This window comes from Oreochromis niloticus, linkage group LG1, assembly GCF_001858045.2.
Source record: "Oreochromis niloticus isolate F11D_XX linkage group LG1, O_niloticus_UMD_NMBU, whole genome shotgun sequence".
In the NCBI taxonomy this organism is placed as follows: Eukaryota; Metazoa; Chordata; class Actinopteri; order Cichliformes; family Cichlidae; genus Oreochromis; species Oreochromis niloticus.
This window is the reverse complement of record NC_031965.2, coordinates 34,789,755-34,801,801: the sequence shown is the minus strand read 5'-3', so window position 1 is coordinate 34,801,801 and position 12,047 is coordinate 34,789,755. Positions and strand designations below refer to the sequence as shown.

The window sequence follows — 12,047 nt, the reverse complement described above, 5'->3', positions numbered from 1 at the left end:
ATTCTCCCATAAAATGTCATGGAGTGGATGAAGTAGGGGTCTAACGTAATGCTCTTATTTCAGAGTGTGTTTGTTTAAATCAGACCACATCTGTCATTTAACACAAACTACATCCACAGACAGCATAAAGCCAATTAGGCTGCCCCTTCCAAAATGACATTACATTCGGAGACTGTCTCATCTGTTTTAAGTCTGCTGCTACAATTTCTTCTAAACATACTTATGTCCAGACTCATGTGCAATGGTGAAAGCCAAGCCAAGTCCTGTATCCTCGTTGATCGTACAACTCCTGTACTTACTGCACATGCCACTGATGGGGGCAAAACCTGCAGATATAACAAGGAGAGAAAAGTTACTCGAAAATCTGGCATACTTGAAAATTTAAAAACAAGCAAGATAAAACCCCAAATCTGTATCATATTCTTGTTCTCTTACACTGAGCGTACAATCTGTTCTGACAGCTTGTAAAGACAACAAATATGTGCCACACATGTATCTTCACGCACGTGCTTGCCTGGAAGGGGAATCTCACTGAACTGCCAAGTGCAGATGTCCTGCCCAAGTTACTTTAAATTAGTTCTTAGACTTTGTTAGCCAATCAGCACAGAGGACTACTGTTAACTGTGTAGCAGATAGCACCAGGACAGTGATAAACTACCCGGATGTTAGATTTTTCTGTAACTGATAAGCTGATGAGGAATCTTTACTTGGGGTTTCTCATTTTCAGGAAGCAATTTCTCCCAATGGGCCCAAAAATATAATAACCAACGTCAATATTTAGTTGTCAAACATAGCTTGTGCTACAGTCTCAGTATGGAGAACACTGGTTGGATACACGCAAATTATTACATCTGTGAGCAGCTGCCTTTAAAATGGTTGCTTCAAAAATGGGGACCATCTTTGTGACCATTCACAGACAACTGAAATCTTTAAAGCGACCTTGATGTCTCGAGACAGCAATAAAACTGTTTGATAATATGGAAATTAACTGAGATAATTCAGTGAAAATTGCAAATCTGTAACATACACAGAATTTCACATTAAACAGAAATCCCCTTTGGTATTGTGCCAGGAAGGGAATCAAGCTACCTGCTATGTTGACCCCTTATAATAAAGGAGAGTCCAGTGAGAACCTTGAAGATTAGGAACATAAATTTAGGACAAATATTGAGATTGAAGGTGAGTATGCTCAACCTCTGGGTGACCAGTTGATGGTCATAACTATTTGTAACTAATTGTAAGGAAGTTGCTGTCCTATTGTTAATCCAGTATGACTGAGCCATTAGAATAAAAGAGCCAGATTTTAAACTTTAACATTAATGGTTCAGCTTTGTTTTTCATTTAGTTAAAATATTTTTGGTTAGACCCTACTTTTTTTTTTGTTACAGACAACTTTGGCAGGATATTTTTAATGAGCTGTTTTCACCTGAAGTGACAGCTCAAGTTGGTGTTTATACTTCAATCTGTTGACCTTCTTGCATATCAACCCCCCTCTCCTTCTGCATGTGTCTGCATTCATACTGTCACTAGTTTTTTATGGCACAGCTTAATACTCTAGTAAAATATAGGGTTTGCTCATAGTGACAAATGACTGCCAGTCTATCTCTTGACAACTATGTTCGCTTGCACCTGCCAGCCCTGTTATAATGTTTGCACCCACAGCATCGCATCTAGGCTATCGTTAACCAAAATGTGACAACATTTAGCAATGCAAGGGGTTCTTAGTTGTCAGTGGTGCAGACAATGTCACACTGTTGCTTTTCACATGCATCTTTAAAAAAAAAAAAAAAAAAGATCTTTGGCTTGTTAAAGTGAGCTAAGCCCCATCTCACCCAGAGTGTCACAGGGCTCGTTCTTCCAGGAACAAATGTCCAGTCCAGTGAGGAGAACAGCATGATCGTGCCGTTTACCACCTTTCCCCACTAGACCTGACTGCCATTGACAGAAACTGTTGAGGGACTGGTCAGCGTGATGATTTATGGTCAAGCCCAACTGGAATTGTAGAGAGAACGATTGATATTTAGAACACAGCCATGGGTATTTTAATCAGTGTCAAGTTAAAAGCAGCACAAGTCAGGCAAGTCCTGCAAAATTAGTCTAAATCTACTTACAGGGTCCTGCTCCAGCAGCAACAAGCTAACCACCACAATGTTGATATCATTCCCAATGGTGCCATCTTTGAAAAGGCTGGAAACCTGTAAATGAGTTGAAAATACTTGTTGGTAACATTCAAAGTTTTTGTCTCAGCATTTTGCAGAAAATATGGGGATAAAAAGAGTATGTATGTGTGCAACAAAGTTTCCAAAGGCGGACCTGAACCACTGACAGTGTCATTATGTAGGCATGCGTTGGAACCATTCTTCTTTGGGGAGAAACATAGAATGATTGAGTGAGGATTTGTCTCCACTGAGAGTTGTAGTCAGACGTTCACATTCAGTTACCATGGGTATGAGTGTCATGGTAATTTGGGGTTTTTAATGATTTCTTTGAACAGCTCTTTTTCCAGGATGGAATTAATGTACATATTAAATCTTTTAAGTCTTTAAAAGCAGAATGGTTCTACAAGTTTGAATTTATTGCATTTTCTCTAATCCACACAGGGTCAAATATATCCCTACAAGCTCAAATATATGCGCACACCCCCATTAATATTTGGTTAAATGTAGCTTGGCAAGTTGCACCTCAACCGAACGCTTTTGGTAGCCATCAACAAGCTTCTGGCATGGTTCTGGGAGGATATTTGATGACTTTTCTTGGTAGAATTAGTTTAAATTGGTTGGTTTCCTGGCACGGACTTGACTTTTAGCATAGTCCACAAATTTTCGTCAGACTGACGTCGGGGCTTTGGGAAGGGCATTGCAGCAGTTTGATCTTAACTTTCATTCTCCAATCTCAAACCAGTTTTGATGTGTGTTTGGGATCCTTCTCCTGTTGAAACACCCAACTGTCTTCAAGATTCAACCGTCTAGCTGATGATCTGAGGTGAATTTAAAGAATTTGGAAGTAGTCCTTCATTTATTCTGACATATCCACACATTCATTCACATTCATGTATTTTTTGAACACAGGAAAGTGGCAAAAAGTTACAATCAAACAAATATCACAAATGTAAAGTTCCAGAGAAGTTTTTGCACTCTTCTCTGGAAAAAGGTTGCAAATTTGAATGCTTATAAAGTTAGCTTTGCACTTGTGTCTTGCCTCGTAGGAAATGCTGATCTGTTGAGATCCTGCCATGTTAGATAAATGAACAAGAGCTTTGAGAAGCAAAAAATTTCAACAGATTTCCTATGTGTAATTGAACGATTGCTACCTCATATGTTCTGTCACACCTTGTCTTTCCAACACTTCCACTCCCTTGTCTTTTTCAGCCCTACCATATTCATAACGGTGAGGACGTAGGTGGTGACATTCTCCCTGCCATGTTTCTCCAGCATCTTCCTGTCTGCCACAACCAGGGTCTCCACATTCAGACCTCCCACCCTGTTGGAAATGGGTGATCTTTTTTCCCTCCCTAGACCTTCCACCTCAGGTACCGCAAACTCATCAGGCATGATAAAGTGGTCCTCAGCAGGAGGCTTGGGTGCGTCTAGGAGGGCAAAAAGGGAGAGGCAAAAAGGAAGGGAGGAGAGACACAGAAAGAGGGAGACAGCATGAAGGAGAGAGACAATGATACTCAGAGATAGAAAACTTGGCAGTGAGGGTCAAATGAGTCAACTCTTTGTCCTGGCTCGTGCCAGGTGTTAAAGGTGCGTGCTCTGGTGTTGAAAGGACAGGAAATCCACTCCCCATGCTGCTTCCTATCATCACTAAAAAAAAATTGTTAAAAAGCCTGAGGGTTCAGTAGCTTCAGGCTAGTGTTGCACTTTTAACTGGACACAACAACTTGAAATGCATGCTGATAAACATATAATGCACTGAAATGGCGTGTTCTCCATTATTTAATACAGACATAAATCATAATATATGTACAGTAAGATCAAAAAGTCTGAGTGCAGCATAACAATTTGAATGAAAAGCTGAATCCCTAGAAAACTGAATTCCAGAATCTTCCTATGTGGTATGATTTCATCTTACTTTTAGGATAACATGCACACAGGCTAAGTTTTTAGGCTTTGGGGTGTGAACGAAGTCATTATTCTGCTACAGTATGAAGCAGAATAATGATGGGTGTACAGTAACTTTGTCACAATATATTACCAATATACTGCCAGACTGTGTTTCATGGTGGTGTCGATACTGTAGTATCATTTCTTCTCTATTTTTGTCCTCACATACAAACCCGTTTTACTGCCACAAATCTCAGACTTTATTAGAAAATTAAATCTTCTATAATCATTCATTGTGAAAGCTGCAAAGTTCTAGCCCACCTCATGTCTTTGGCCTCATTTCCCATCCTGACATGCACTTTAGAGACCCTTTTAATCATTTGAGACTACGACTACACAGCCTTTCTTGGAACAATACTTTTGCTTACTGCAGTCTTGCTTTCTTTATTTAGTGAATTCTGCAACTATTATTAGATTTAGCTTTTCTATCTCCCAGTGATCAATGTTTGATGTATTAATGTAGTCACTTTTAGTCTGCCTGATTGTGTTTTAGATACAACTGATCCAGTTTCCACGCAGCATTTTAGAGTGTAATGCGCTTCCCCCTCAGAAACCTTCAGTCTAGACACAATTTGACACTGAAAAAGAACCTCGTTGCTTGGAATAATTTGACTTGTGACAATTTCACATGGATCTGGTGCCGTGTTGTCCAGTCTCACAATGTTACTTAAAAAGCATTCAGTTGGAAATTTCAGGCAAAGCTATCTCTATAGCAGGTGAATGACGGCTGCAGGTTGATTTACGTGAGCAAGCCTTTGCTGAGCAGATCAAATTCACCTTACTAAATGCTGCCTCAGCGGAAAGATACAACTTCAGGAATTCTGATCTTTTCTTTTTGATTACTGACTTTAAAATAGAGCAGAATCATACATATTTCTTATTTTATCACCATAGTCACTCTGATTGCTATTGAAATACTTTGTAAGAATTTCCAGCTTAGGGGCATGTTTGAAAATGCAGTTTCAGACTTTCTGAACCCACAGCACATACACAGACAATTCGATCTACAAAGTACAAGTTTAAAACCTGTTATTATAAAGTGTTATAAAGTATTATAAACCTCTATGACGATGCTTTTTGTTTCAAAATTAGGTATTATATTAGATTATTAGTTAGCATTCCATGTTGGTTTCACTTGTTTTATCAGAGCCTTCTTTATCCTGCCAGAGTAGACTGAACAGAATCAAACATGATGTTTAATTAGCGATGATAGTAATAAAGCGTAATCAGTTAGTTGAGCCAGTGGCTTTGTGTGTACTAACATGAAAGCTCAGAATAAATAACAGGAGATTAAGACATAGGTTCTTTACATGACAGATCACATCTTGTATTTTACTGTTTAGTTTCAAAACTGGACAGTATGGGTCTGGCAGAAAGAACAAATATTTCCTTCACCTTGAACTGTACATTTTAAAGTAATGTTTTAGAAGTTAAGATTGTAAAAGCGTCCTATTTAACATGCAGCACATAAATATTCTGTACATATGCAAGCCACGCAGTTTAATGGTAAGATGAAACTTGTGGTACGAAAACGTTGAATAGCTGAATGGATATAAAGGCTAGAAATGCTTGTCTACCAGATGTTACACACCTTACATAATATTGCATATAATATATAATAACATATATTATATAACAATTATATATCACTATATATAATATGTATATATAATATAAAGAATAAAGGAAAGGAATTTAAGGTTCCCTTACATACATTGCTTGCGGCGTCCACAGAAGTGTTGCCTCTGCAGCTTTCCATGCTGGTAGTCATGATGATGCTGCTGCTGCTGCTGATAATCATGAAGGTAAGGGTTGCCAGGTTTGGAAGAACTGACGTCAGAGGGACTTCTGCATCTTCTGTGGACAATGTGCTCTGCTGAGCGCTTGTACAGTACATGCGGGTGATGACCATTGGGGGCACTGTAGTTGTGTTGTCTGGCCAGATGTTGCGGTAGCGGGGCGATCAAATACTCCTCCTGAGACACACGGATCAACCCTGACTGCAAAACACACACAAAAGTCCATCACAATAAGTAGAAAAGGTTACAAGAAAATTCTTCTAGATAAACTATATAATAAGAGTTAAGACAAAATATATTTGACAGATTTGAACTGTATTTTACAAAGTGTACACACACACACAAACACACCAATCACCTCCACAATGGTATTTGAGTCCACACTGCCAAGCTTTGTCAAAGCCTCAGTGTAGCTAAAGCAGCTGTTTCCAGAAATCCTTTCTACTGTATCACACATATCACCTCAAGATCCACCCACCACAACCTCACTCATTCTTCGAACCCAAACTCTATCCTAACATTAGGCAGATGTGCACTCTAAGAGTTTACAGATGTTAAGGAGAGAAAAGGTCTTATTTAACTGGAAGACAGAACACCGTGAAATTACTGATGGGGGGATTTTTAAGAACTGGGATTTGTTTTTAATTGATTTCAACAAAATCTAAACTGTGTGCGCAACTAAAATGAGATCACTCGTGGTTAGAGCCTTACTTCAAAATATAATTTACTGAAAACAGACTACATTGCAGCACTTCTTGCTGACATAGTCATATCACTGCCAGCATTTGATTTCTTCCTGGGTTTGTTTCTGATATAATATTTGTCCAGTGTACTGTGTGTTTTCTCAAAAGTTTATTGTTCATTCAGTTCAAGTCTAACAGGAAATATTTTTGGAACTGATTAAGATAATGGAAGTCAAGTAAGAAAGATAATAAATCCAAGACAAAAGGAAATCTTTTGGTGCTGGAAATGTTTATCATCTTGGCTTTTAAATGGTAAGTAAAATGCATTTTTCTTTACTCTCCTGACACATACTTCTCACATTTTATTTGCGACATAGCGAACTAATGATTTATTTATGTCACCTCTACTTGAAAAGAAGATAAAAATACAGGCATGCTTTGAATGGCTGGAGAAAAACTCAAAATGTTAGGATGCTTGACAGGCTTTGCTTGCAGGGTTCGTCCCCAGACACATTATGAACCCAATCCAATCGTCCTAACTGCCATAATAATGTCAAAGCAGTGTTTTGGCATGCAGTTTTAATCGAGTAGTCTTAACCGGCCTCAGAATGAGAGATAAAGCTACTGAACCTTAAACATTCCGTCTGACCATGGTATTCTACCTAATTCACTCTGCAACTCTACAAATGTACACAAAATAGCTGTGCAATCAATCAGGCGCACACTCACTGCAATACACTCGCTGACCCAGTGACCTATGGCCTTTTTGTGTGTCATCTAACTCACCATCTGTGTGTGTGTGTGTGTGTGTGTGTGTGTGTGTGTGTGAGTGAGAGCGAGAGAGAGAGACAGCGAGAACGATCGAGAGAGAGAGTGACAGTACCCTGCTCCTGTTGAACTGACCCCATTCCGCCCAGACTAGCAGGTGGCAAAATAAACAGAGGCTGGACAAAAGGGAAGCCATGGTGAGGCTCTTGTTGTGAAAACAGTGCCTGGATATGTGGCAGACTGCCATCATCAGGCCCATCTATTCATCCATTGAACCATCCATCTCTATAACCATTCAGCTCCCAGTTGATCATCCAACTGTCCATAAATCATCTATGTCTTCCATCAATCTTGGTGCAACGTGATGTTTTACAGGAAGCTAACTGTCAAATTTTATTATCTTGACTATATGTAAGGTCCACATGGTCCAGTGGCTGGGAGTTTTGTTCTGCAATCTCAATAGTTTGAAGCCCAGCATATCAATACATGCCAAAACAAACCTTATGCTAGATACTCCACCACTACTTGCTCCAGCTGTATTGCACTGTGAACACATTGTGGAAAGAAAATTTCCCTCTGGGTCATGAATAAAATATATCAACTCAAAGAAATGAATTAAGAGAGAGAAAATGCCCTTGGCAAAAACTGACTGTGGCTTCTTAAAATAGTTTGGAATTCAAAACAGAGCTAGAGAAGGTCAAAGGAGGTGTCTCCAATCAGCGCACACCGCTGTCACCTCTCGTTTACCCATCTTTTCATCTGCCTGGCATTCAGCACATACCTGGCCTGTAAAAACATACACCTAATCAAATATTCCTCTTTAAAGATGAAACACTTTTATTTATTTTTTTCTCCTTCTATTAAATGATAGCAGTTTAATCATGAGTAAGACATAATTTCATATTTTTTCTCCACTGAAGCAACGCATTCAGAATGCCATGATGTCACAGATGAAATGTCTCTTTATGATAATGTAAAGCCCTTACCTTACAATGCAAAGCAATGTAAACAAATTTATAATATAAAGTCACCATGAGATGACAAGTAACTTTGTAACCATAAGAGTCCTACATTAAAATTAAAGAAACCCAAAGGTCTGAACTTGATTAGTGCAAAACTCACATCCCTCCTTGTGCTCTGTTTCTCTCTCTCTATAGCTGCGTCACCAAATCTGCCAGCTCTCCACTTTCTTTTCCAGCAGATAGCAGATGGAAGAGTCTGTGATGATAATGACAGGAAACTAATTCCATCTGCAACAATGGTTAAAAAATGGTTCTGTGTCTGCTTGTGTTTTTATGTCAATGTATAGATAGAACTTTCTTTTGTCAGCATGTTCTGTGTTCTCTGTTTTAGTGAATACCAAAGTATGACGTTATAGTAGACTCTTAATGTTGGACACAGCTGCCAACACCACATACACAAAGGAGTATGTTGCAAGGCGTGAGCACTAAGTAAGCAGAGCATAAATAGGCTTTTCAAGCGCAATGACAAGGTGAGAGGTCAGAGAAGATTACTGCGTGTTTACACACTGAAGTTGAGTGTGCTTTAATATGGTGGGATCATGCTCAAAGCTCATTTGCTCACACTCAAATTCCCATTTTCCTCTGTTCAACCTGCTTTTCTGCTTGCTCTTAGATTTTTATTGAAAAGAATGGTCAATGGTGTTTTGGACAAGTAAGGACTTTGTTTTGTTAAATTACGGATGTTTGGCTAAGTTCGTAATACTAGGGAGAGTCTACCTCCCCTGACACTCCACAAACCTCCATTAGTGTAATAATGGATATATTAAAAAGCTGGATATAACACTGAAAGTCTGCTTTGTTGCCAAAATTTTCCCAGTTGTCTTTTGCTGCCCAAAACTCTTCTGCAGCCGAAACAGAATTTTCCCATAGACCACAATTAGAAAAGACACCTCCAATTGTAACACAGGCCATTTTTTCTCCCTTTCTATTATGAATTTTTGATCTGCGGTGGTTTCATATTTGTAAAGCTTTGCCAACGCCTACAAAATTTTTGCTTTAGTTTCCTGACATCATCACAAAATGCAAACTTTATGAGATTAGTTGGAATCTACAAACGAGGCAAGTGAATCTACAGGTGAATGTGCAGTGGGCAGAATAACACTGGAGCAAAGTCTTTTTTGGTCCATTTTCCAGGCTAGCAATTTTCACTCAAATGAGCATTTTTTATCTTTTAATCCGTAAACAATTCTAGGTGTATGCATCCAGCATGTTTTATTTACTTTTACATGTAGTTGTAAGAGTGACTATTTCACTCTTGTAACTCCTTTGTATAACACTTGTAACCTTTGCAGCTGTCATAAGGCCAAGTTAGACTAATCAGATTAAATAAAGATAAGCTTCCTGCCTTGTATGTAACATCAGTCGATTAGTGTCAGATTTGAACCCTTCTGGATGTGTGAAAATGGCAACAGCTTAGTTATCTAGCATTACACATACAGCCATAAAATCAGAGAGTAATGCTTTTCAAATCTTACTCGCCACTCAAAGCACTTGTGCTTCAGTTTCTTATTCAGTAAAGTGATAAAGCTATGCTATGAAAAACAAAATCTAACCTATGATCGACCTTGCATTATGTGACCCAGTTCTTCTAGTTCTTCAGGCACAACAAAGACTAAAAGTTGCACTACCTCAGCAACTGTTGACTTGACCACTCTGACATCTTTATTGTGACACCATCTGTTTTTTTCCAAGGGAGAACTCGGAAAAAAACTGCATTGCTAAGATTTGTTTATAAATGCACCTCAAAGACTGAGATTTTTGGAGGTATTGTAGGTATCAAAAATCTATTGCATCTTAACAGGTTACTGATACATAACATTACTCAAAATGCCAGTACCATTTGAGGAAAGCACACTACTCTTGTACTCATCTATAGATTTACAGATGAAAAGACAGATAAACTGATACTTTTTCAAGTGCAATCTTCAAAGACCACAGAAAGGCCACCTGTAAAGTTGATAGAGAAGACTTCTACTTATCGCTCTACATTAACACTTGTAAGACCTTACTAGATTAAAGGGATGAACACTCTCTGCTAAACACCACTTTAGTTTTCACCCCACATTCACACATTTCTCATAACGTCACAGTCAGATTACAGGTTCAGCAAAGTCACCTTCAGTCAGCAAAGTCGCTATTTTGTACATGGGAAAAACTTCTTCGTTTCCTTAGATAAAGTCAGCACAAGCAACTTAAACAGCTCTGTTTCTTTAGCAGCACAACAGTCATGGTAGACGGCAACTTTAGCTTGTCTCTGTATAAACTGCAGCCTCTTTTAAAGTTCCCTACCATGATATTATAAGGCAAATGAGTAAGTGCTTACATGCTGTTTAAGACTTGGGACGAGCGGTGAGAAGCCCCAAGCCGGTGATTACTGAGCTCTAAAGCACATCTGCACTCCAGCTCAGCAAAGAATCACGTGAACACAGTGTGTGTGGCGAAGAGGGAAAAAAAATCACACAGGAGCAAAGGAGAGCCCTCAGGCATCTAACTAATTCAATAGAATCACAATCTGAGTAATTATAGTCTGCTTATGTGAATTATGTGTGTTTAAAATGGGGTAAGAAATGGGTAAAGAAGAGATGTTAATTTCGGAACTGGGATCAAAAGAAGAAAAGAGCCAAGCAGCAATGACAGGGCAGAACATTGGTTGAATTTCTCTATGTTTACTTTCAAATGACTGCATTTCCCAGCACAGTGGAGTTTTCTTATAAAAAATTACTATCACTGAATTGGACCTGGACTATTTACAAACACTCCATTAGTGATAGCATATATGGATAACTCTCTTCATGTACAGCTCATTAGAATCACAATGTGTCAATAGCCTGAGGTCACGCAGCCCTTGTTTAGCCTCACTAATTGCCTTTGAACAACCTACTGACACCCTCTGAGCATGTCTACGGAACAGAGAAGAGGTGGGCACACACAAAGTGAGAAACTGATGGTGTTGGTTGAGTCTTTTGTCAGTTGGAGCCCTTGGGCATGGGCTCGCTCAATTATCCAATGTAGACACAGCAGGGAACAGGAGGGCTACTCCCACACCAGTCCATAAAAATGGAAATGTCCTCTTTCAACGTGCCATTACTCTCTATAAGTGGGTTACAGTGCAGCTTTAGCACTTTTACTAACTAATATAGCGCTACTGTGTTGCAAATGAGGCAGAAGTGTAATTCAAATCAATTCAAAGACTCTGTATAAGTCCCAACAGCAACAGCATTTACAAATCACATTTAGCATAGCACAAGTTTGAACTGCATGCAGTTGTACTACCAGAAAGGCATGCAAAAGATTACAACATGCTAACATCCAAAGTCACAGGTATTACAAATATCACACTTATACCACAGCTCTCTCCATTCCAGGTGTATGTCATGAGTCTTAATGAAGTTTTGAGGAACATAAATGCAAAAGTGAGTCATGTTACTTTAACTGATTTATCTGTGATGATATCTGAAAAGGGTTTTATTTACTGCTCATTACTCTATCAACGAGGCAGTTCTAAGCTTTCTGTGGTCTGGACTGTTTTACAGCAGCACCAGTCTTAGTGCTGCAGTGGTGACAACAGTAGGTCAGATTTGATGTATGGCCTCTGTTTGTAGAAGTTGCAGCATCCACTTGAGCACTTCAACAGTGGCCATTAGTCTTGTGTGAGAAAGACCTTGCACA

At 39.0% G+C, this 12,047-nt stretch overlaps 1 protein-coding gene across 3 annotated transcripts in view; it reads right to left on the bottom strand.

Annotated features, from left to right (window-relative positions):
• adamts18 (ADAM metallopeptidase with thrombospondin type 1 motif, 18) overlaps positions 1-12,047 on the bottom strand; it is a 58,613-nt gene that overhangs the window by 39,643 nt on the left and 6,923 nt on the right. For 2 of the 3 annotated variants that reach the window (XM_005447731.4, XM_025908024.1), the window contains exons 4-8: positions 5,821-6,106; positions 3,375-3,586; positions 2,112-2,195; positions 1,833-1,992; positions 221-326 (exon numbers count right to left, since the gene is read on the bottom strand). In XM_005447731.4, the coding sequence (XP_005447788.1) occupies positions 221-326; positions 1,833-1,992; positions 2,112-2,195; positions 3,375-3,586; positions 5,821-6,106 (848 nt within the window). Of the gene's footprint in view, positions 1-220; positions 327-1,832; positions 1,993-2,111; positions 2,196-3,374; positions 3,587-5,816; positions 6,107-12,047 lie in introns of all 3 variants that reach the window. The other variant, XM_019360991.2, reaches the window with a different exon arrangement.